This window comes from Mus caroli, unplaced genomic scaffold (assembly GCF_978045245.1).
Source record: "Mus caroli unplaced genomic scaffold, Mus_caroli_1 scaffold_19, whole genome shotgun sequence".
Taxonomy (NCBI): domain Eukaryota; kingdom Metazoa; phylum Chordata; class Mammalia; order Rodentia; family Muridae; genus Mus; species Mus caroli.
The window spans coordinates 50579604-50603934 of NW_028227274.1; the positions used below are offsets into that span (position 1 = coordinate 50579604).

The window sequence follows — 24331 nt, forward strand, 5'->3', positions numbered from 1 at the left end:
TGGCTATGTGTAGGCATGTGTACCTGATTGAAGGTGCCCTAGGAGAACAAAAGTGTCCAAACGCCCTGCAGCTGAATTTCCAGGTGGTTGCAAGCTATCTTATCTGGGTGCCGGGAACTGAACTTAGGTCCTTGAGTGCTGTTAACTGCTGAGCAACTTCTGCAGCCCCTACACCTCTTTTCTTTTCTTTTTTATGTATGAATGTTTTTCTCTAATGTATGTGTGTGCAGTGCATGCATGTCCGGTGTCCTCAGAGGTCAAAAGAGAATACTAAATTCCTGCGAACTGGAGTGATGGATGGTTGTGAGCCACCATGCAGATACTGGGAATTGAACCTCAGTCCTCTGCAAGAACAACAAATGCTCTTAACCACTGAGCCATCTCTCCAGCTCCTCCAGCTCCACCCCTTTATTTTAACATCCAAAATCTAAGAAGATTCCTGTAGAGTACAATCATGAACTCCAGTTATTCGGGGCTATAGTTATATTAGATTATATTAGATTATAGTTATATTAGATTATATTAGATTATAGTTATATTAGATTATATTAGATTATAGTTATATTAGCTAGAGGTGCTGTTTCCGGGGGTGAATCTCATTTCTTGAAGGCAAAATATCTAATGGGACTGTCTCAACAAGAAAGGTAGAGCAGATATGGACCCCATTTTCATATTTGTGCATGGATTTCTGTTAAATAGAAAGAACACGGAGTCTAGGGACATGAAGGGAAATTATGAACTTTTTATTGAGTATCTTTATGTATTCATCCATTCTACTATGAAAAATGCCTGAGACAGGGTAATTTATGAAGAATGAAGATTTGAGTCTCACATTCTGGAGACAAGGCAGCACAAGGTCAAAGTACCAGCAGCACTGCTGTCTGGAGGAATGTTCTATGTCCAAGATGGGGGCTAGATGCTGTTCTGGCTAATGCTTGTTTTCACAACAGGAGAAGCATTAGCTTCAAGCTTGATCCCATTGATAAAGGTGTTAATTTTATTCACAAAGGTCACTGCCCACATCCTGAGCCTCAATATGTGTTCCACTGAGGATTAAGATTCAGCATGACTTTAGAAGGAACAACATCACTCAGCATTGTTTTAACCATCAGCACTTTGTGCGTGTAATCTGCTCTAAATTTTCTCTAATTGTCTGGTAGGAAGTTTGAGGTTAAGAAAGAGTTGCCTAGAGTTAGGTAGCAGGTTCTAAAGTGGTGCTAGGGCTAGTTCTAAATCTAAATGAGCATATCAAGTGTCCGAGAAGGCATGTTAGAACCTCAGGAGTAATTAATGTACCTGTGTTTGCAATTCCCAGCATGGAAAGGTGGGATTATTGTTACCCTGGGAAGCCTAATCATTAGGCAATACAAAGAGGAAACAAGTTAGCAGACTTACAAGAATTCATCATTGGGAGTTGGCCTAAACACAAATATATACTTATAACAAAACAACAAACAAATGAACAAACAAACAAACAAAAACTATAGACCCAGCTCTTAGTCTTAGGAGGAAATGATAGCAAAAGTAAAAAAATTATCAGATAGTATTAAATTTTGATAGCCCAGTGTGTTGTGATGGGAGGCAACATTGAGAACCTTGGTGAGAGAAAACCTCAAGGGAGATTCTTCATCTAAGACCCATGGCCTGTGAAAGCCTTTAAGGAGCAGGTTGGAATGAAGGTATGGCTATAGGGGGAGACTGTGGTCTGACCTTACAGTGGAGCTAAAGAGCCCACATGTGGCTGGCACCTCATGGGGGATGATTTTGCACTAGAAGCAGCTGTAGGGGTGGCACTTCGGCAGTGGTGATATCTCAAGCTGCCCTCCACAGATCAGTACACCAGTTGCTTAGCTGTACCATGAATCCAGTGATCGGTGGCAGACTTGGAGATGAAGTGGGGTAAGGAAGACCAAGGAGGACTCCCATATTTTAGTGGGAACACCAGGTTTCATCGTGCTGCTTTCTAAGAGGGAAAGGGATGCCACTGGGAATGGTTTCATTCCAGAAATTAAAATGTTACCAGGATATTTAAGTAATCTGAGCTGAGATGTATGAGTTTGGGACTAAGAAGAGAGGACACGGCTGGGATGTCCATTTGTTGGTTATTAGTAATTATCGAAATCTGAACAAGTGCAGGATTACAAAACCAGACTAGGGGCTAGACTGGCTCAGCAGTTGAGTACTTACTATTCTTGAGCAGGAACAGAATTCAGAGTCTAAGATTCACATGGTAGCTTAACAACCATCTCTAATTCCAATTCCAGGGGATCTGAGGCCCCTCTGTTGACCTCTTGGGCACCAAGTACACACAGATATAGGTGCAAACAAAACTACAATGCAAATAAAATAAATCTTAAAAATGAAAAAGAAAGACTGAAGCTGACCCCTGAAGGGGTTGAAGAATGAATATCCAAAAATATGATTGACTAGAAGGGCCTGGTGAGAGAGAGAGAGAGAGAGAGAGAGAGAGAGAGAGAGAGAGAGAGAGAGAGAGAGAGAGAGAGAGAGCAAGCTCTGGAAGGTGGTAGCTGTGAAATTATCAGCACAAGAAGAACAGCAGTAGGCATGCTCAGAGAGGAAGTAGAGCCAGAACTGAAAATAACTTTTCTTTTGGACATGTAGATTTACCTATGAATGTTGGAAGGAACACACGCATTTGGTTGGAGCATGTGGGTATGTTTTGAGAAATTTCGCTCTCCAGTGTAAGAGAAAATAAGTGAATAACTTAGAAGTAGGGGTTTCTTTAAACAATAGAAGCATTGAGACTACATTGAATGACTAAAATAATTCAGTGGAGAGGAAGAGCGAATTGAGGTGTCCAGAAGAGGTAAGACCCCAGAAGAGAAGCAGGCACCAGGACTTAGGATCGCCGGTGCACAGAAAGAGCTAATTGTAGGATGTGTGCTTCTTTATTTCAGGAGGATGCTGAATGCAGAAAAAACAAAACAAAACAAAACTAAAACAAAACAAGTGTATCCACTAGCAGTGGGAAGATGGAGGGGCTGCAATCTGTTTATATTTCTTAAATTCACTATCAGGCACGTCTACCATGCTATTCAGCTCATGAGAATGAGGAGGAAGGCTAACTCTGAGAGTGTTCTTAGTGTTTGTTCCCTTTGTGCCCTCTGTTAAACTGAGTTCCTGAAGTCAAGACTAAGGAAGGTTCTTAGAACTGCTTGCCTCTATTCTCCATAAATCCAAGAGTGACATGGGACTCCTTTTGGAGATGATAGATCACACAATAAGTGGCCTGTGGTTCTCACACTTAGTCATCTTCAGTGGCCCTAGCTCAACTGCTCCTCAGTGCTGATGTCATGAAAGCCAACCTTACCTCATAAAGTGCCTTTTGATGATGCTGCCAGCTGGGCTACTTAATGACCAACTCCACATGACACTTGATCATCTTTCCTTGGGGCCAACCATGCCGGAATATCAGGGCAGCATCCTAAGATCCTGTGGCTCTCAGGTGTAAAAGAACAACAATAAGGTAACAATCCTGGCTCTTTTGTTTTTTAACAGTATTGGCTCTAAAAGCCAAGCCAGGTGAACCTGTGGACAGATATGGAATGTGTGAAGTGTGTGTACTGGGAAGAGCTTTAGAGTTTTAACAGAAAATTTACTATATATGTTCTTTATAAAAAAAAATTTAAAGGATAACACCTATACAAATGGTAGTAACATGCAACTTAAACGTAGAAGGTCTGCCTCAGATTGCATCAGAAGTAGCAAGACTCTGATACAAGCTGATATTCCTTCATGGATTTGCACCAGAATACCTATATTTTGCTTGCTGCTTCTTTAGACAGATAAATGTTAATTATGTGTTACTCCTGTGAGAGCATAGGACCAGATGCTTATACACCAAATATTATTCAGTCATAAACTCAATAAAACTATAGCTACATTATTTAAAAGTTGGTCTATCTTGGGCTGGCAATATGGATCACTGGGTAAAGTTGCTTGCTGCCAAGCCTGACAGTGACTTCTATCTCTGAGATCTGCATGGTAAAAAGAGGGAACCAAGTCATGCAAGTTAACTTCTGTACATGCACACACACCCAATAAAGAAAATCTGACAAAAATGTTAACCTATCTTAACATGTCTTCATAAACCTGACGCTTTTCAATACTTGCTTCCAGCCCCAAATGCATGCATCTAGATTTCCTAGTAATATACACCAATGCTTATGGTTTGGAACATGATTGCTACCCATCCAAATTCTAGCATCAGCACTAAATTCTTCTCCGTGAGTTTTGGAACCACATCAAATGTAGTTGAACATATGCTGGCAGAGTCCAGACGAGCAGGCATGTCCCTGAGCCGCATGAGGCACAAATTCTGCCGTGTGATTGGGCAGAGAGCATCAAGAGAATCTTACCTAAGCTCTCTTCTCTCAGTTGCCATTTATCTACATAGCTCTTCTCCTCCTCACTTCCTGTGTCTTTTTATGGCCTTCCCCAGAACCATATTGTCTTACATACGAAATATAACTCGACAAATGCCCAATATAGGAATTCAGTAAGTTTCTCATATTTTTGTCCAGCTACCTGCCTCTAATACCACGACCCCATCTTTAAAGTCTTGGAGGAACATTCACATCCCAGGCTAGCTTGAATCAGAGAACACCAAAGCATAAAGGCATTGTTCCCAACTTCAAGATGAAGGAAGATAGGGGCACTATAGGCAACAAGGGCAACTCACCTCCATGATGGGAAAATTTATAAAGCAAAAAACAATCAAAAAAATACCTTGCCTCGTAAAATTAGAATTATTTCTGGCCTATCTGACATGGTGGGCTTTGGTTTGTTTGGTTTTGTTTATATAGAAATCTACTCCTAAGCACACTCCCTGAGCTGGGGTCTTTTGCATCTAAACCATAGAAAAATGAGTCATGGAAAACAACTTTCTGCCCTAAGTCCAGCTGCCACTATCTATCTCTTGTTTGCCCCCTCTATGGTCACTGGATAGTTGCCATCTTGCCTGTGGGTTCCCCTCAGTGCTTCCTCCTTGTTTGGTTTGACTCTGTCACCTAGAAGCCACCTAACCATGAGAGTGAGGGCTGTCATCCAACTGATGAGCTCCGAAACAAAACACCAAAACATCCTGTATCAATATTATTCTAAGAAAGTCATTTTTAGGGCAAGAATTTATCCAGAAAATCAATATCCTCCAATGGTATCAATGGTAAGGTCAGTTTTAGTTTTAACCTCAAATAAGATAAAATGGAAAAATTGTTTAAGCAAGAGACTGTTCCTTGGCTGGGAAATGGCTCAGGTGGCAAAGCACTTGCCTTGCAAACTTGAGGACCTTTCCATCTCCAAAATGCATTAAAAAAAAAAAAACAAAAACAAAAAACCCACACCATCTGTGGTAGGGAGGGTTTATAATCCCAATGTGGGCGAGATTCAAATAGGTGGATTCCTGAGATTCATTGGCCTGCCAGCTTATAGTAACAGGGGGCAAGGTTTCCTGCACCACAATAAGAGAAGGAAGAAAGTATCTTAAGGGCAAAACCCCATGCCTCAGACAAGGCTGCATTTGTAAAGAAGCAAATTCATTTAAAGGGAAAGTCTAATATCAAGACAGCCACTGCTCCTTACAAAGCAACTGGCTAGGAAAGTGCTTCCCTGGGCCACACACACACACACACACACACACACACACACACACACACCACAGCCCACAGCTCACAGCCCAAGGGAATAAGAACTCACAGTGTTGTAAGCACTGTGACTTTTAAGGCAGTCCTGAGAACAGAACAGATGCATAAATGGGGGCTTTGCTGGTTTCTCTCAAAGGCAGTACATGGTTCCTCGTTGACGACAGATGGTGGATTTGGTTTAGGATCATGGATGCACAACAAAGTCATGGTTTTTGTCACTGAATTCACCCCTTAATGTAGTAGCGTCTTATTCCTGAGGATAGCTTCAAACCTCCCTTGTACTTCAAACTAAAGCACGGGCTCTCAACCTTCCTAATGCACTGACTCTTTAATATAATTTCCCATGTTGTGATGACCCCAAGCATAACATTATTTTTTTGCTACATCATAAATCTAATTTTGCTACTGTTATGAATAATAATGTAAACAATCAGAAATGACGTGGTTGCAGTTGAGATCAAGTTTTATGTAGCATTCACTATAGGCAACCTACTGATTATATTGTTACATAAAATTTATGTACAAAGAGATATGTATTTAGAGCTCAGTTTGAGAGTAAATCTATTTAGCAAAATAATAATAATGAATTTACCTCTGGGACCCTTGAGTTCTCCAGCCATGGATTCTTGGCAGATGTACTCAACCAGGCACAAGTTTCTTCCTGTAGATCAGGCATTACATTCAGTCAGGAAGCATCTGACCATCCCCATAACATCCATGCCACTGTTGTATTTATAGGTAATTTTAGGGGCCTCTTCTTTGCTTCTGTTTTGGTTTTCTAATTTCACCACCAGAGATTCATCCTTTTGGATTGCTACTTTTAGGAGATGGCAGTTAAAAAACCAGTTCCCTGGTCAAATAACAAAGCTTTCTTAGCCACTGATGTGTTAATGTAATAAATCATGTTGTAGAAATTAAATATGAGGCAAATTCTTTTTACTATGATGGTCAAAGGATTGGAAGAATAAGCTGCTTAAAGTCACACTTCAATGCTTTCGGGGATAGATCAGGCTGTACAGTGAACACTAAAAGTAAATGTCTGTTGTATCCTAGAGAGTAGGACCTTAAAATAATAATTTTTGAACTTACAGGAACAACAGGTTGACCAACTAAAGAATTGGTTCCCAACCTTCCTTAATGCTGTGACCCATTAATATAGTTACCCATGCTATGGTAACCTTCAACCATAAAATTATGTTTGTTGCTACTTCATAACTGTAATTTTGCTACTGTTATGAATCATATGTAAATATCTGTGTTTTCTGATGGTCTTATGCTCCTGTGAAAGGGCCACTTGATCCCCATGTCGAGAACCACTGAACTACAGCACACTACTAGCTGAAAGGACTATGGTCCATCTACTTGCAATCTGAGATCTAAAGGATACTGATAGAGGCCAGTCTATGGAGTTCCTATAAAGAGGACACCGTGGGACCTGATAGACTAAATGGGCATGCCCAAGGGATTCATGTGTCCATGCACTGTGAAGAAGGGCTCACGTTTTGCCACTCACTCTGCTTCCAGCCACGACTTGGATGACCTACAAAAGTTTCTAGACCAGTGATTCTCAGCCTGTGAATCACAATCATTGAGAAACACATATTTCTGATGGCCTTAGGAACTGAGACACTGAGCACTCAGTAGTAAAATTACAGTTATGAAGTAGCAACAAAAATAAATTAATAGTTGGGAGTTACTACAGACCATTGTTCTAGATCATGAGGCTGTTTGTACTGGCCAAACACCAAATCTCTTATGAAGTTTAAAGGGTCACAAAAGTTTAGCCGTCTAAAATGGTTCCTTGCCAGAAACCAGTTCTCAAATAATCAGCCCAAGCTAATACACACCAATAGGCATAGAGGTCAAGGAAACACTGTCTCTACTCAGTAGAAGCCCTTCTTATGTTCCCTTCCTCTGGTTTTTTGAACCGTTTCATGTGTTGTGAGTTATACATAGGCAAATGGGGATCCATCAGCCTGATATTCACTCATAGAGTTAAAGAATGTTTCTCAAGGAATGTGAGTTCAGTGTGGTTGTACCTACTGCTTAGGGTAAGTTCTTGGTTCTGTTCCCTATACAGAGTCTGGCACATGGCAACAGCAACTTCCAGAGCACCAGTATTTCCAATGCAGTTGAATCACTAAGAGATGCCTACTCTTTTCTTCCTACATGGCCTTTGGTGCAGGCACCATTTGAATCAGTCACAGCTGTCCCTCCAGCAGGCACCTCTGCTTGGTTTCTGCTCAAACCATATTGGCACCATCACTATTTAGAATACCACTGTCTTACTGACTTTTCTGGAGTTGGGAAATAGTTGATTAAATCCAGATAGTCATACACTGGCTGGGCCAGTGACGAGTCATGCTCCATCTGAGAGACAAAATACACACAGATAGAAAGGACAGCTCAAAAGCCAGTTTTGAGACAGGGTAAGGACTGTCATGTCTACCTCTCTCATGGTCACCACTGTTTTGAATTTCGATGTTTTGGCTTGTATCATTACAGATGAATGATTACAGCCATATGCTTGGACAACATCTGAAAGCAGGCGTGTCTTCTGTTAGATTGCTGGGAGTTGTGGTTTAGATCAATGCTCTCTTTACCTTTTACAATACTTTTTAATTTTGTGGTCCCTTGAGTGTTTGTTTGTTGGTTGGCCTTTCTTTTTGTTTGTTTGTTTACTTTTAGGTTAATGAATGGTCTCAGGTAAACATAAGTAATAGGGCTGTTTTGATACAGGGATGTTATAACACAGTCCCCCAGACAGGGATGGCAAAGCTCTGTTTTTAAGACTATTTCCAAATAATATATAAATCATGGCTTATTTGGGGGAGAGGTCTGGTAGTTTATTTAATTTCAATACAGATTTAGTAATAAGAATGTAATTTGCACTACTATGTGGTTTCTTTGGCATAGCCTCACTGAAATGTTCTCCTTAAGAAGAACAGACAAAAATGCTTCAGTGACAAGAAATAAATCTAGGCTGGTGACAGGGCTCAGCAGGATAAAAGGTGCTTGCCACCAAGCCAGACAACCCGAGTTCAATCCCTGGGACTCACTTGATGGAAGGAGAGAATAAACTGCTATAAGTTGTCATTTGACCTCCACATGCACTGGCTTGGTACATGCATGCAGCTCAGACTCATGACTCCTCACAGGAGTAACATACACGCACAGACACACACACACACAGACACATGCACACACACGCACACTCATGCACTATACAAACCCAAACAAAAAATTTTAAAGCTACATATTTGAGTCATGTGCTCTTAAATATCCTGTAATACTGCACACACTATAAAAGTTCGCTCAGTGTTCACTATAAAGCTGGTGTAAAAATTTAACAGGTGGCATAACTTCATTCTTTACTAAAATTACTACTAATGACTTCCATTTTGACTTTCAGGGTCTCTTCCATTGAGACTCCATGTAACATTGCTCTTCTTTTTTTTCCTTCGGACCAGTGTTTCCTTTAAGACATCCTTCAGAAGCTCTTGTTTACTAAGCCACACATTTCACCATGGTTTCCTTTACACTGCTCCATGCCGAGGCCATCAAGATTGGGTGCATCAGGCTCCAGAGCTCCTCTGAAAGAAGCATATTTACTCCCCTTCTGCCAATAACTCTCTTCAGCTTTTCCTCCAAGCCCCGCCCCCCACCCCCTGTCCTAAGCTTTACCCTCTTATCTTCATGGTGCTATCAGAGCTATTAATTTTCATTGTAAAAAGTAAGGCAGTGGATGAGAGGCATTACACTGATAAGAAGAAAAGTTTCTAATTGTTCACTCACCTCTTGTGTTAACCAAATTTGACCTAAACCATCAACTGCCAGGTGCTCTCCTCAGAGTGGGGGGGGGGGGAGAAGCATAAACAAAAAGTAAAAGGTGCTGCATGCAAAATAATAACAGAATTCTACCAGTGACCAGTAAAATGATTAAAAGCATATGAAAAGTTACTGATTCAAGTAAAATTCTCTCTCTCTCTCTCTCTCTCTCTCACACACACACACACACACACACACACACACACTTTCTCTAAAAAACCTATATCTATATTTGGCCTGAATTGGTTTTTCCACTCACCGGAAAGGACTAAAGCAGAGGAGAGGTGAGCTTCGATAGACACACCTACGGAGTGAGTATTTCTTACTTTCATAAAGTGCTTCACAGCTGAGCAGTGCTCACAGCCAACTAGAGATTCACTTTTTTTCTTTATATATATATATAATTTTAAACTCCAGATTTTATCCTCCTCCCGGTCTACCCTCCGACTGATCCACATCCCATACTTCTTCCCATCCCCCTGTCTCCACAAGGATGTCCCCATCCCCCAACCCCACCCTACCAGACCTCTAAACTCCCTGGGGCCTCTAGTCTCTCGAGGGTTAGGTATATCTTCTCTGACTGAACCCAGACCCAGCAGTCCTCTGCTGCATATGTGTTGGGGGCCTCATATCAGCTGGTGTATGCTAGTGGTTGATGTTCCAGTATCTGAGAGATCTTGAGGGTCCAGGTTAATTGAGACTGCTGGTCCTCCTACAAGGTCACCCTCCTCAGCTTCTTCCAGCTTTTCCCTAGTTCAACCACAGGAGTGACACAGCTGCTGTCCATTGGTTGGGTGCAAATATCTGAATCTTGTTCCTGTCTGAAAGAACTGCAGGGATGCAATGGAGAGGAGCCTGAAGAAAAGAAGGTCCAGTGACAGGCTCAAAGTGGGATCCAGCTCAAGGGGAGGCCCCAAGACCTGACATGATTATAGAGTCTATGGAATGCTCACAAAAAGGGGACCTATCATGACTGCCCTCCAAAAGAGATTCTCTTTTAAAACTTCAGTTCCACAAGTACTATCTGAACTGTTGATGGGAAAACTAACTCCAATACTTTGTTCTGTAGAGAGTTCAGACTTACGGGTTTTTCTTTGCCTTCCTTTGATTTCACAGCACAACAGTTGGCTGGCTCTGGCAAACTCCACCACATGAACAGAGCTTGCTGTCCTCCTGTGACCTCTAGGGGCAACTTTCACTGTCCCTGTTCTGCTGTTCTGCTGTTGTTATCCAATGCTGCTTACAGCACAATGGGCAAGAGGGGCACTGTGCTAGCTCTATCTGGGTTGGGTTGTTTCTCCCTGTTCTTACTCTCCACCATCCAAAACCCACCACACATACAGACACGTGCACACAGATTCATCTCTGCCTACAAACACTGAAGAAAGAACTCACTAGTAAATCTCTGGTAATCACGGTAATGGCTTTGACCACAAGCCACATTGTTCCATGAAATTTCACACTAATAGTGAAGTTAATGAAAAAATAAATCAAGATATCATATCACTCTCCAGACCCACTAGGGAACGTTTTCTCCTCAGCAGCAGATGGGTTGTCTACATCCCCCAATAGCATTCCTTAGCAAGAAGATGCTCAAAGTTAAGAATATGAAGTACGTTTCAGGTCAATTGAAGTTCAATCCCAAATATACAGCATAGGGGAGCTCTCAAAAGAGACACAGAGAACACCATTCCCTTTTACTGTAGTCATTTTCTCCTACATTCTTTACAGTTCTCAGGGTGTCTTCTGGCCTCTGGGTCAGCCTGCTCGCTCACAAGTTTCCCTTGCAAGGGAGACTTTATGACAATTTGATGTGAATGTCTTCTTTCTTTGGAACCATGCCATTTGCATTGCTGGTTGTGCTTGGTTCAGCGCTGGGCTTGGCTTGTGGTCCAGATTCCATATGGAATCTTAAGAAATACGCTCTCCTCGAAGTAAAATGAGCGTCTTATTTTTCCATGGAAAGCCCTATAATTGAATTAACCTTCCCAGTGAATAAATGCTAGAAGACAGAGTAGGGAACCTCGAGATGTCTCAGAACCTATGGCTAGTGCTTTATACTTCCTCTTAAGTCTTCAATTCTCTGCTTCCCAAGTCATTTTGCGTGGGCTATACAATGCCACACGGCATGAAAACACAAGAAACAAGCACTTGCTCACCTTGGTGAATGCAGTCTATTGCTGTAGTAGTCGTCAATAAAAACAGTACACCTCAAATAAAACCCACATTTTAGGAACTCACTCCAATTGCTTGGCCTCTTAATTTGCTGTTTAGTCTTCTAGAATCTATTTTGCTCCTGGTAGTCAGAATTCATACTGGTTTCTTTTTGTTTTGTTTTGTTTTGTTTTGTTTATTGTGGTCTTGTTTTCTGTTTTCTCCATTAAGAGACTGCCCAAAAGCTGTGATTAAAAGCAGGCTGATTCTAAAAACATACATATATTATGGTGTTTTATTTACCCAAAGGATAACATAGCCATTCACTTTGTTTCTGTCTTTGTGCCTCCGATCCCTACTAAAGAACATACGGGGGAAGGAGCCTTTAATGACACTGGAATTTGTTGCAATTCTATTCAATTATGGCATTTTTTTTCTTTAGTTAATGAGTAGCTTTCCTAATTCAATCACTATCACATCCCACAACACCCAATCCTGTCATTTTGATACTTGCTGTCTCAAAAACCTGAATCTCTTCATCCCTTGAAGATCACGTTACCCAGGACATGAAGTTTCCTCTGTGTGAGCTCTGCCAACCCTGACTTTCCTATGACCACCTTCCTCCTTTTCCTCCTCTTTCTCTCCTTTCCTCTGAGCTCAACATCTCCAATCCACCCTAGTGTCCCATCTCTCTCAGACGGTGAAGGAAGACCCTATTTTATAATCCTGTCATGGAAATGTCTCTTGACTGCACTCAGCTTTCATTTCCTTCAAGCGCCTTTTGATAGCACTCCCTGCTTGTAGGTCTAAGTTTGAACGTCTAGCAACTGAGGGTACTGCAGTTTGCTGGTACAGGGAATCAACACACTTTAGACTTCCCTTTACCTTTCTTGCTCCATCAGGGCTGAATGCTCATCAGTCACTGCTGTATGAGCTAGTACTAAATCTGATGTCTTTTTCTCACCAGTGCAATTCTTTTTTTTTTTTTTTTTTAACATTGTACCGAGTGATGACTCCACCTTGCTGGAAGCCAGGAAGGAGTGTTTCCAAAATTCTAGAAGGAGCTTTTCTCGCCATGCCTCAGTTCTTAAACTGAAAACTTGAAACTTTCTTTGTATTTTTTTTACCTATAGTTTTATATATTTAATATTCTTATTATGGACATTCTACCTGAATTTCTCCTCCATACTCTAACCCTTTCATCTGGCATTTTCTTATTTAAAATGTCCTTTTCTGCATGAATAGTTCTAAGAACTACTAACATCAAATTGCAGACCTATTTCCTGTTTGTGTTACGTTTGCTGAGGTTCAATTCTAGGACTATATCAGTCTCCTTGAGTCAAGAACACAGTGTTTTCCTCTTCCTTCAGTTTGCTTTTGTTCATTTCTCTCATTCTGGCCTGGGCTGCCACCTTCCAGAATATAGTGTTGCCATATCTGGCCCCAATTTACCCTTATCTGCAGGACAGTCATTTATTGGATGCCATAGTCCTGCTGGCCTGCTAGCCACAAACCACCAGGTTAACATCCTGACCTGCACTTACGGCTTCGTTCTTGCTGAACGGCTCCTATCACAGTAAAACCCACATCTCAGCTTGGCTCTCATGGCTGCCGATGCCCCTGCAGCCTCTTACTTATCTGACTCAAGCTGCCTACCCTGAACATAAGACATGCCTGCTTTTATTTTCTAACTGGTCACATGGAATATGTTTCCCATTCTTTTACTTGAAGCCAACTTGCATGGTGGTGTTCATAAAATGTGTTTCTTGTAATAAAAACCACAAAATTGGATGTTGTTTTTTTAATCTAGTGTGGAAAATGTGTTCTCTTTCACTTTTATTACTTTTAATTTGTGTTATTCTGGCTTTTTGAGATGGAGTCTAGCTCTGTAGCCCAGGCTGGACTAGAATATATTATGTAGCTTGGGTTGGCCTTGAACTCATGACAATCTTCGTACTTCAGCCTCACATTTACGAACATTGGGTATGAGTCACTGAGCCCAGCAGCATAACTTTTCCTTGTGTTGCTTAGACTATTTGTATTTACTGTAATTGTTGATTTAAAAAGACAAGGTTGTTTGAGGAATACTGCAAGAGGCAGAAGGGTAGGCAGTGATAAGAGTCCCGCCCCTGACCAATTATCAACACATTTGACTTTATTGCTAGCCATCTTTCTGTATCAATCCACTCAATAACCATGTTTGGTGCTTTTGTTTCTCTTTTATTACTCTTCCTTCTTTGGGGATCAGTTAATTTATCATTTGATATTTGGTTGCCCATCTCACCTGTCAACTTTAGTTCCTTCTCTTACATATCTGTATGCACTAGTGGTTACTATATAAATTAAAATATGTGCCTTTAACTTTCAATATACATATATTAAAACTATTTCAAGAAAATATAAACAAATGAATAATTATCTATTTTGTTTTTTTCTCCCCAGTGTGTTATTGATGACTATCACTTGGTTTGTACAGATACAGTATAAACTCTCTCGTGGATACTTTTGTCGTAAAGACCATTACCAAAGAGGCTTAGTATTCTGTATGGCAAAACTATGAATACTTCAAAGCTTATTTTATTGACTGACCTATTTGTGTTTTATATTACTTTCCCATTGTTTCTTACAGAACAAGACTATTTGCTGATATTTCCTTTTGTAATTTAAAATTTCTCTTAAAATTTTTGGCTCAATAAGTCTACCAGTAGTGGATCCTTTAACTGTTCTGGCCAAAAAAAAAAAAAAAAAAAAAAAAAATCATTATTGGATCTTAAGTTTTGAAGACTATTTTTGCTGGACTAAAATTCTGAATTGACATTGTTTTATACTTATAGTAGGTTAATTGTTTTCTCTTATTATTTAAAAAAAATCTGAGGTCATCATTTTGTGGCCTCTATGTTTTTTCTGCAGAGATTCCATAGAAAGAGATATATGAAAAAGAAGAAAGATTTATAGTAAGTAACAGATATGGAATGATTTCACTATAGATTTCTGGAAAACTCTATGATATTGCCCTTAGTGATTTTTTTACCCACCAATTCTAATCTATATTAGCTACTCTTATTATTGTTGTAATCAAATACCTGACAAGAAGTAATTTTTTAAATTTTATATTTTTATTGGATAATTTCCTTATTTACATTTCAAATATTTTCCCCTTTCCAGATCTTCCCTTCGGAAACCCCCTATCCCATTCCCCCTCCACTGCCTCTACGAGGGTGCTCCCCCACCCACCTACTCACTTCTGTCTTCCAGCCCTGGCATTCCCCTACACTGGGGCATTGAACACCTACAGGCCCAAGGGCCACTCCTCCCTCTGATGTCCAACAAGGCCATCCTCTGCCACGTATGCTGCCGGAGCCATGGGTCCCTCTATGTGTACTCTTTGGTTGGTGATCCAGTCCCCGGAAGCTTGCGGGGGGGTGGGGAGGGGGAGGGGTTCTCTCCTGTTGACACTGTTGCTTCCCCCACCATGGGGCTGCATACCCCCTCAGCTTCTTCAGTATCTTCTCCAACTCCTCTATCAGGGACCCCACACTCAGTCCAATTGTTGGCTGTGAGGTCTGCCTCTGTATTTGTCAGGCTTTGGCAGAGCCTCTCAGGAGACAGCCATATCAGGCTCCAGTCAGCAAGCACTTCCTGGAATCCACAATAGCATCCAGGTTTGGTGACTATAGGATGGATCCCCAGGTGGGGCAGCCTCTGGATGGCCTCTCCTTCAGTCTCTGCTCCATACTTTATCTCCATATTTCCTCCTGGGAATATTTTGTTCCCCGTTCTTAGAAGCACTGAAGCATGTACATGTTGGTATTCCTTCTTCTTGGGCTTCATATGGTCTGCATATTTAATCTTGGGTATTGTGAACTTTTAGGTGAGTGCATATCGTGTGTGTTCTTTTGTGACTGGGTTATCTCACTCAAGATGATATTGTCAAGTTCCATTCACTTGACTGCGAATTTCATGAAGTCATTGTTTTTAATAGCTGAGTAGTATTCTATTGTGTAAATGTACCACATTTTCTGAGTGTCATCTGGGTTATCTGGACAGCTTCTGGCTATTATAAATATGGTTGCTATGAACATAGTGGAGCATGTGTCCTTATTACATGTTGGAGCACCTTCAGAGTATATGCCCAGGAGTGGTATAGCTGGGTCCTCAGGTAATACTATGTCTAATTTTCTGAGGAACTGCCAAACTGATTTCCAGAGTGGTTGTACCAGCTTGCCATCCCACCAACAATGGAGGAGTGTTCCTTTTTCTCCACATCCTCCCCAGCATCTGCTGTCACCTGAGTTTTTGATCTTTGACATTCTGACTGGTGTGAGGTGGAATCTCAGGGTTGTTTTGATTTGCATTTTCCTGATGATTAAGGATGTTGAGCATTTCTTTAGGTGCTTCTTGGCCATTTGAGTTTCCTCAGTTGAGAATTCTTTGCTTAGCTTTGTTCCCATTTTTTAATAGGATTATTTGGTTCTCTGGAGTCTAACTTCTTGAGTTCTTTGCAAATATTGGATACTATCCCTTATCAGATATAGGGTTGGTAAAGATCTTTTTCTAATCTGTTGGTTGCTGTTTTGTCCTATTGACAGTGTCCTATGCAATTTTATGAGGTCCCATTTGTCAATTCTTGATCTTAGAGCATAAGTCATTGGTGTTCTGTTCAGTAAATTTTCCTCTGGCCCATGTGTTTGAGGCTCTTCCCAACTTTCTCTTCTGTGAGATTCAGTGTATCTGGTTTTATGTGGAGGTTCTTGATCTACTTAGACTTGAGTTTTGTACAGGGAGATAAGAATGGATCTATTCCCATTCGTCAACATAATAACCACCAGTTGAACCAGCACCATTTGTTGAAAATGTGTCTTTTTTCCACTGGATGGTTTTAGATCCTTTGTCAAAGACCAAGTGACCATAGTTCTGTAGGTTCATTTCTGTGTCTTCAGTTCTATTTCATTGATCTACCTGCCTGCCACTCTACCAATACCATATAATTCTTGTGAGAATAGTTCACTATCCTGGGTTTTTTGTTATTCCAAATGAATTTGAGAATTGCTCTTTCTACCTCTATGAAGAATTGAGTTGGAATTTTGATGTGGATTGCATTGAATCTGTAGATTGCTTTCGGCAAGATGGCCATGTTTACTATATTAATCCTGCCAATCCATGAGTATGGGAGATCTTTCCATCTTCTGAGGTTAACAGGGAGCAATCTAATAGAGAGTTGATTTTGAGGGTACATTCATCACAACAGCAACTGTAAACTTCTTCAAGGATACACTCAGAGGAATATCTCCTAAGTGATTCCTAATCTGAACAAGTTGACAATGACAGTCTCAATGCTGTCCAAAAGTCAAGGTTAAAGTCCATCAGAGACTCAAGATAATCCCTTAACCATGAGTCCTCATAAAATAAAAAAGCCACCAATTTCTAATATACACTGACAGACCATGCATTCCTCCCATTCCAAAAGTAAGAAACTGAAATAGCAAGTAAAGAACAGACTAAAGCAACAATAAAATAAGCAGGGGAAACACCAATCCCCAAAGCTCTATGTTCCCATCATCTGGACATTTGCTTGTTTGTTTGTTTAGTTATTAATTTATTGGAGTGTGTGTGTGTGTGTGTGTGTGTGTGTGTGTGTTCACATGTGCATGGAATGCCACAATGTGCATGTGGAGGTCAGAGAACACCTAGCAGGAGTTTACCCTCTCCTTGTATGGGCTGCAGGGGCTCTAACTCAGGTTTACCAGACTTGGTGAAAGGCCTTGTACTCATTGAGCCTTCTCATCTCCCAGTCAGAGGCTCATTATGTCATCATATGGATTCCAGATATTACTCACTATAGGATATCTTCCCACATCAGTCACACCTCTTTGGAAATTCCCTCAAAGACATACCCAGAGGTGTGTCTCCCCAGTGATTCTAAATCCAGTCTACTGGCCATGAAGATCACAGGCAAGATGCTGGGTATTCATCTACCAACTTGATGAGTAGGCTTGCCTGTGGTGGACCTCACTCCAGACTCAGAAAGACGGTGCAGGTACTTGCAGGAGAAAAAAGCTGAGGAGAGAGTGTGGACAGACCCGTTTCCTGCTCTCTGATGACACTTTCATTTTCAGACTCATTGGCGCATTAGATCTTGCCACTTTGTAGAGGAGAATTCTAGCCTCCATTCCTATTGAGTTTCCCAGCATTACACTCAGGTACAAGGATTGGAAGATCAATCAGTCTTTTAAACGATGAGAATACATTTCAGACAATACCTCTTTATTCCCCTCCAAGGTCATATCCACTCATGTAACAGCATATTTTGATCTCTTAAATTGCCAAAGAAGTTAAATTCACCAGACTGGTTACAGTTTTCTTTTTGTCTCTGTTTTTCTGTCTCCTGTCTCTCTGTCTCTCTGTCTCTCTGTCTCTCTGTCTCTGTCTCTGTGTATGTGTATGTGTATGTGTATGTGTATGTGTATGTGTATGTGTATGTGTATGTGTATGTGTATGTACATGCCTTTGGAATTTGGAAGGAGTTATAGGCAATTGTGACTTTCTGGGAACCGAATTTAGGTTCTCTGTAAGAACAGTACTTTAACTACTAAGCTATCCCTCTTCCCATGATAATTGGAATTAACATTGTTAACTTTCCATATAAACTGATTTTACTGTAACTTTCAAATAAGATTTCCATACTTGTACTTTATCTAATGAGTTATATTATTTTCAGCCAACAATGATAAGGCGTCCACCAACAGTTGTTTGTTACATCTGTGGCCGTGAATATGGGACCAAATCTATTAGCATTCATGAGCCACAATGTCTGAAAAAGTGGCATAATGAGAACAATCTGTTGCCTAAAGAACTAAGAAGACCAGAACCGAAAAAGCCAGTAGTCAGAACCATTACTGGTAAGTTCTGTCAAGAGGGGTTGGGGGAGAGAGTGAGTTCAGAGATTTTTTTCTTTCTTACTAGTTTGAACATCTGAAATCAGCAGCACTTACTGTCTTAAAAGAAGTCAAATTTGATTTTTAAAAGACATTCTGGAATGTCTGTCCAGTGATATCTTCAGATGCTGAGACATATCTATCCTTCAGATGTTTTGTCCTGGCAAAACCTAGTGAAAGGGACCCATGAGAATTTACCATTTTGCCTAAATGATTTCTATATATTGTCATGCCCGATATTTTTGACAGACTTGTTTCATTTATAAATGTATCTTGAGTACCAAACTCAAAATTCCCACCAGGTCAACTAGTCAGTTACAATTTAAAAAAAAAAAAAAAAAAGAAGAAGAAAAAAGATTTTTTTCTTATCTGAACAAAGAGGGAAGATGCCCCCATTCAGCTACTGTTGTCATTAGGAAACTTAGCCCAAGAGGGCTATAATTTTGAATGCATGCAAAGGGAACCAGAAAGCTAGTCATCTGGATGGGATGTTCAGATTTTGATTATTTTGTATTCTTTTATTTCTGCAATCAGTGTTATAAGGTACTGTTCACCTCAAGTAAAAGAGGAGCTGTAGTTTCTCAGGTGAGGGTTCACAGAATGCTGGGTTTCCTCAGAGTGCAAGCAGAGTTAAGAAAAGAAAAAAATACATGTCAAATTATATAGGTAGATATATTTACATAATTGCCATGCAAACTCAGTCTCAATTATCATATTTCTATCATTGATTTTTCTCATTTGATTTCCTCATCCTTTAAGGGATATTTTATTTAAAGAGAAGCATATTTCAATGTCCCTTTCCTGTGTAGTCATAGCTATTGTGCAGTCTGTTTATCAATTGGCCAATATGATCTGAGAAGAGATGACAACCCAGCGAGTGAAATTCAGGTTGCTATAAGTTCGAAATACTATTGAAACCCAGCTATTCATAGTCCTAGGCAAGAAGGGACTTAAAGGTTGAAAGGAATTCAGGGTGAATATACTGGAGAAATGAGCTAAAGAACACCGAACTGTTCTGGGCAGAGAACCAGAGTTCTGTTCCCAGCATCCACATGGCAGCTCACAACCATCCATAACTCCAGTTCTAGGAGATCCAACATCCTCTTCCGACATCCTTTTACATAAGGCACACAGGTGGTAGACATACATGCATGCAGGTAAAACACACATAAAATTACAATAGAATAGAATAGAATAGAATAGAATAGAATAGAATAGAATAGAATAGAATAGAATAGAATAGAATAGAATAGAATAGAATAGAATAAGCTGAACTATCCACGCATTGGAATCATAGCATTTAACTCCAGAAAGACTATCTAGAACTTCTGCCTTGGCACACAAACCAATCTTCCCTCATTCTCTGTATCACTCTTTCTGCTTGATCTTTATTGATATATGGCTAGAAGAAGTGGGGATGGTGGTGGGCAATCCCTGGGATGTGTTGGGAGCTCACTGTTTGCCACTGTTGGCAGAGCGAATGAGTAAATCCTGTCCTTTCACTTGCCTGCAGTTTTCCTCTTGGCTTCATGCTTTTATCTCTGAAGGTGCCTTTCTCCTGTAAGTAAATAAAATTGGCATCTCCTCCCCCATACTTCTTTTCCTGGATCCACAGTCAAAGGCCTATGCAGAAACATTGCAATGAAAAGGTCAGTGCTATCCTTTGATCTACAGAGTTTTCAAAGCACTGAAAATCTACATTCATGTGCTGGAAAGATGGCTCAGCCATTAAGTCCACAGATTGCTCCTGCAGGGGAGGGAACCAGAGTTCCTTTCCCTGTACCATATTTGGCAGCTCACAATTGCTTGTAACTCCAGCTACAACACATACAACATCTCTGGCCCCCACAGGCATGCATATTCATGTGTACACACAAACACACACACTTAAAAATAAAAGCCAATCTTTAAACACATGTGTAATAGTGACACTTGCTTTATCTAAAGGAGAAATACCAAGCTGCACCAGGTCGAAATCTCCATTAAAAGCAGACATGCTAAGAATCTAAAGGATTGTTACGGTTGTGTGAGCCATTAAGATAGAAATCATGAACCTAGCCTAGTGTTTAATGGAGTAACATACACTAGCCAATGATAAAAACAGATCCATTTTGAGTGCCTGGCCACATTTGAGAGACCTATTTTCAGAGATCTTGGGACATAGTCAATTTAATGTACTAAAGTCATTCTATTTAAATACGGCTTATTAAAGTTAAATCCCGCATTGTTCCTTTAAATAAAGCCATATGCTTTTCTCTCCAGTGTGCTGCCAGAGGAGAGTGCACATTTCTCAGCTCTTTTTGTTTGATTAAGGGCACTTCTTCCCTTCAGCTTATTTTGTTTGCCTTTTTCACTTTAATTAGTTAAAGAACGTCTGTGGTTATGGCCATGAAAAGATGATGTTCTTTCAGAGTATAATTCATCTTAAATTCACTCTCAGTTGTCAGTTTGGGTCTCTGAAAACATTCCAGGGAAGTATTGCATAAAAGAAAAACACAAACACGAGTTCTTTCCCCATTGTATGCTTTATATTTATAACCAACAGAAAGGAAGCCAAAAGTTATATTCTCAAGATAACAATGTGTAAGCAAAGATGGTAATAATTAGTGAAGAATGCATATCATAACAAGAAACTGTATCTTTCCCCTTTTAATATTCAAAGCAAAAAAAAGTCTCCAGTCCCTAGCTGAAGAAATGCTCAGCACTGTTTACTATTTATTTATTAAGATCTGGCAAAGTCATGTGATTTGCTTGAAACCACCAGTCAAAAGGTATTCTCTGCGACTGTTTTCTATAAATAGTAAAATATGGTTTCTGAGATTGTAAACTAACCCATTTTACCATTTTACTTTCCTTTTCATAAATATATATGAAATATATATATATATATATATATATATATATATATATATATATATTCCTTTTTTTCCTCCCTCTTCCTTTCCTCTATGCAGCCAAAGGGTTCTACGATCTTGATGCCTTAAACGAAGCTGCTTGGACAAGTGCCCAGAGCCAATTGGTTCCCTGTAACGTTTGTGGGCGGACCTTCCTGCCAGACAGACTAATTGTTCACCAGCGATCTTGTAAACCCAAAGCCTCCAAGTAAAGTCCTTTCCTCAGCACCGAGTATTATAGGAGTGAATGCCTTCCAAAATGAGGGTGGAGAGATGGCAGGGGGAAGAAACCAGGAGAACGAGAGCAGAGGGAGCATTGGCCCAGACTGGAGGGACCAGCTCTGAGCGGAGGTGACCAGGTTTTTTCCAGCTATTAGGGGACCATGTCATACTTTGTGTCAGGAGGAATTACTGGCAGACTGGTTCTTATCAGAGCTGGAAATTTTGTCCAAAGGACATTTCTCAGGCAATTGTTGCCAGATTTCTCTCATTCTGGTTTCCTCAACAAGGGTTTGTACCTCAGAGTCAGGCTTGTGCCTGGTGAACAGAGGCTTACAAAGGCAATTTGAGACAATTCTAGGTTGTTCGCAGTATAGACTTCCACCCTAATCCTTTGCTTTCTGACCCAAGGATGATGCTTTTACACCGACTGAAAAGTTTCATTACATTGTACGATCTTCTGACAAGATAGATTAACTTAAGAGGCCTGAAGATGTTAACAGTATTAGAACTGTATTCGGTGCTGTTTCTAACAACACGAATTGCTGCTCAGATGTTGCATAGTCAATGGCACCAGCCTCAATGTCTCAGGAGACCTCTGTAACACAATTCATCAAAATGGGTGGAGGCAAGCTCCTTCCTCCTGTAGAGGCCTAAGCAAGGGTTCTTTATACCCTCTTTGGGTTTTATAGATTCTTCATTGTTTTTTTTCTAAAATCCTGCCAGAAAGTTCTGTGCCTCCCGCCCAGACCCATGCACCCTAAGTAGGCTGTGAAAGAGCTTTGTATTTCTGAGACCTTGAATGTGTTTTAATCCAGGGAGGGCTCTCCTGGAAGGAGGCCTGGGGCCAGAGAGGTGCTCTGCCCAGGAAACTCTGCTCTCCTGGGCAGCATTGGCTTTGCCTAGATGCCCAGCATTCTACTTGGGATCTTTGTTCCTGACTGGGCTGAATTCCAAGACCATGAAGATCCACTGGGTTCCTGCAGTCCTTGCCTCCACCAACTTACAAAGTACAGCCAGTTAGAAATCATAGGCAAATTCATTCAACCTTAGATTTTGGTCCCACATTCTACTTATTATCTGGGGTTGGGTTAGGATAATTGTGCCAATCACTCTGTTTTCTTTTCTGTTTGCCAAAGGAACCAAGTGATGATTAAAAAAAAAAAACAACCTGGAGATACTCTGAAACAAGAATCTTGTGAAAGGGCTAGCAATTAATGACTCTATTTAATAATAGCTCCATTCTTTCTACTTGCTAACCTAAATGGTGGAGTGTAGCATATTTGAGTGTACAGGGTGGTCGGGTATCCAGGAATTGTTCTAAGGGCTTTGTATATAGCAACACATGTATGTCTCATATCAGGTTCACAAATAGATGGAGTTATGTTTATTTTGCAAATGAGAGACCCCATACTTAGACTAAACAGCTAGCTTGGGATCACACAAATATTGAGGTAAGTAACAAATAAAGAAACAGTACTGGGCTGAGCTTTCAAGCCAGCTGTAATCTGTTGCTGTTTATGACAGATATCAGCATCAATACAATTATCCACACCCCAAACACATATATGCTCTGACAAGGGTGGCATTTATCCCATAACATCTAGGAACTAAGGCAAACAAGAATCCTGGCACCCTTTCCATTCTCCTGCTCATCTAGATTTATCTTAGGCTGAGGTAAGACCAAAATTTGGAAGTAGGCTGTTACAGGTTTTGAAAGGTATTTTAGTATTTTGCTGATGTTCCAGGAATAAGTGAGGGAGGAGGGGTGGAGAGGTAGAGCACACAGTCTGGCCTCGTCTTTGAAAGGAGTTGCAGCTAAGCATCACAAACAGCCCAATAAACAGCAGCTTCACCTATACAAAGTAAGCCTCCAAGTTCCTGAAGTGTTTGAAAATGAGGGGTTCTTCCAGGAATTATCACGCCCTAGGAGAACTGTGAACGGGTTTGAAAAATCCATCAAGGCATTGACTATGGGGATTCCACGTGGAGTTCCAGCTCAGCTGGACCTCAAATGTTCCATGGACTCAAACATGGGGAGAGAAAGCTTAGCTGTAATGACATCACCCTCAAGTTCTGGTCCATGATGAAGGCGAGTCATCAAACCCTTGCCATGTGTAGGCATGAGCTCACCAGCTCTTTGCCAACTACCCCTTCCCTCCAGCAAGTTCACATCTGTTGAAGATCTCTGCAGTTCTCAAAAGAAAGTCGTTGAACAATGGTTGGCACCTCCACAACTCATGCATTTGAACCTTCTAGCTTCCATAGCAATTCCCTACATGATAAAGAATAATAGGTGAAGCTACGTAGAACTCTCCATTAGCCCAGGTAGCTATTGGTGTGGAATCTAATGCCATTAAAAATACCACCTCTAAAGCAATGCCTTCTTCACTCTGTTACCTGACGCAGTACATACTTTATCTGAGTTATCTTCTGGAGGTTATGGGAATGATCCTTTACATACTGAATCTACATGAAAGTGACAAGTTATGTCATACCAAAAGACAATGAATGGCAAGGGTGTTGTAGTAACAGACATTGCTACTATGTATAAGCACTTAAATATTTTATATCCATTATGGGGCTCTCTCCAGGCAGCTACGTCATAGTATTTTTGTAACAAGTATTTCCAGATGAT

At 40.6% G+C, this 24331-nt stretch overlaps 1 protein-coding gene across 3 annotated transcripts in view; it reads left to right on the forward strand.

Annotated features, from left to right (window-relative positions):
• The window catches only part of Znf475 (zinc finger protein 475), a 48622-nt gene extending 26921 nt beyond the window's left edge, over positions 1 to 21701 (forward strand). The window contains exons 1-4 of one of the 3 annotated variants that reach the window (XM_085833498.1): positions 3387 to 3487; positions 14556 to 14599; positions 18364 to 18544; positions 21535 to 21701. In XM_085833498.1, coding sequence (XP_085689624.1) covers positions 18370 to 18544; positions 21535 to 21686 — 327 coding nt within the window. In that variant the 5' untranslated portion in view covers positions 3387 to 3487; positions 14556 to 14599; positions 18364 to 18369 and the 3' untranslated portion in view covers positions 21687 to 21701. Of the gene's footprint in view, positions 1 to 3386; positions 3488 to 14555; positions 14600 to 18363; positions 18545 to 21534 lie in introns of those variants that run through there. The other 2 variants (XM_085833499.1, XM_021150625.2) reach the window with 2 other exon arrangements.
• Positions 21702 to 24331: the final 2630 nt, after the last annotated feature.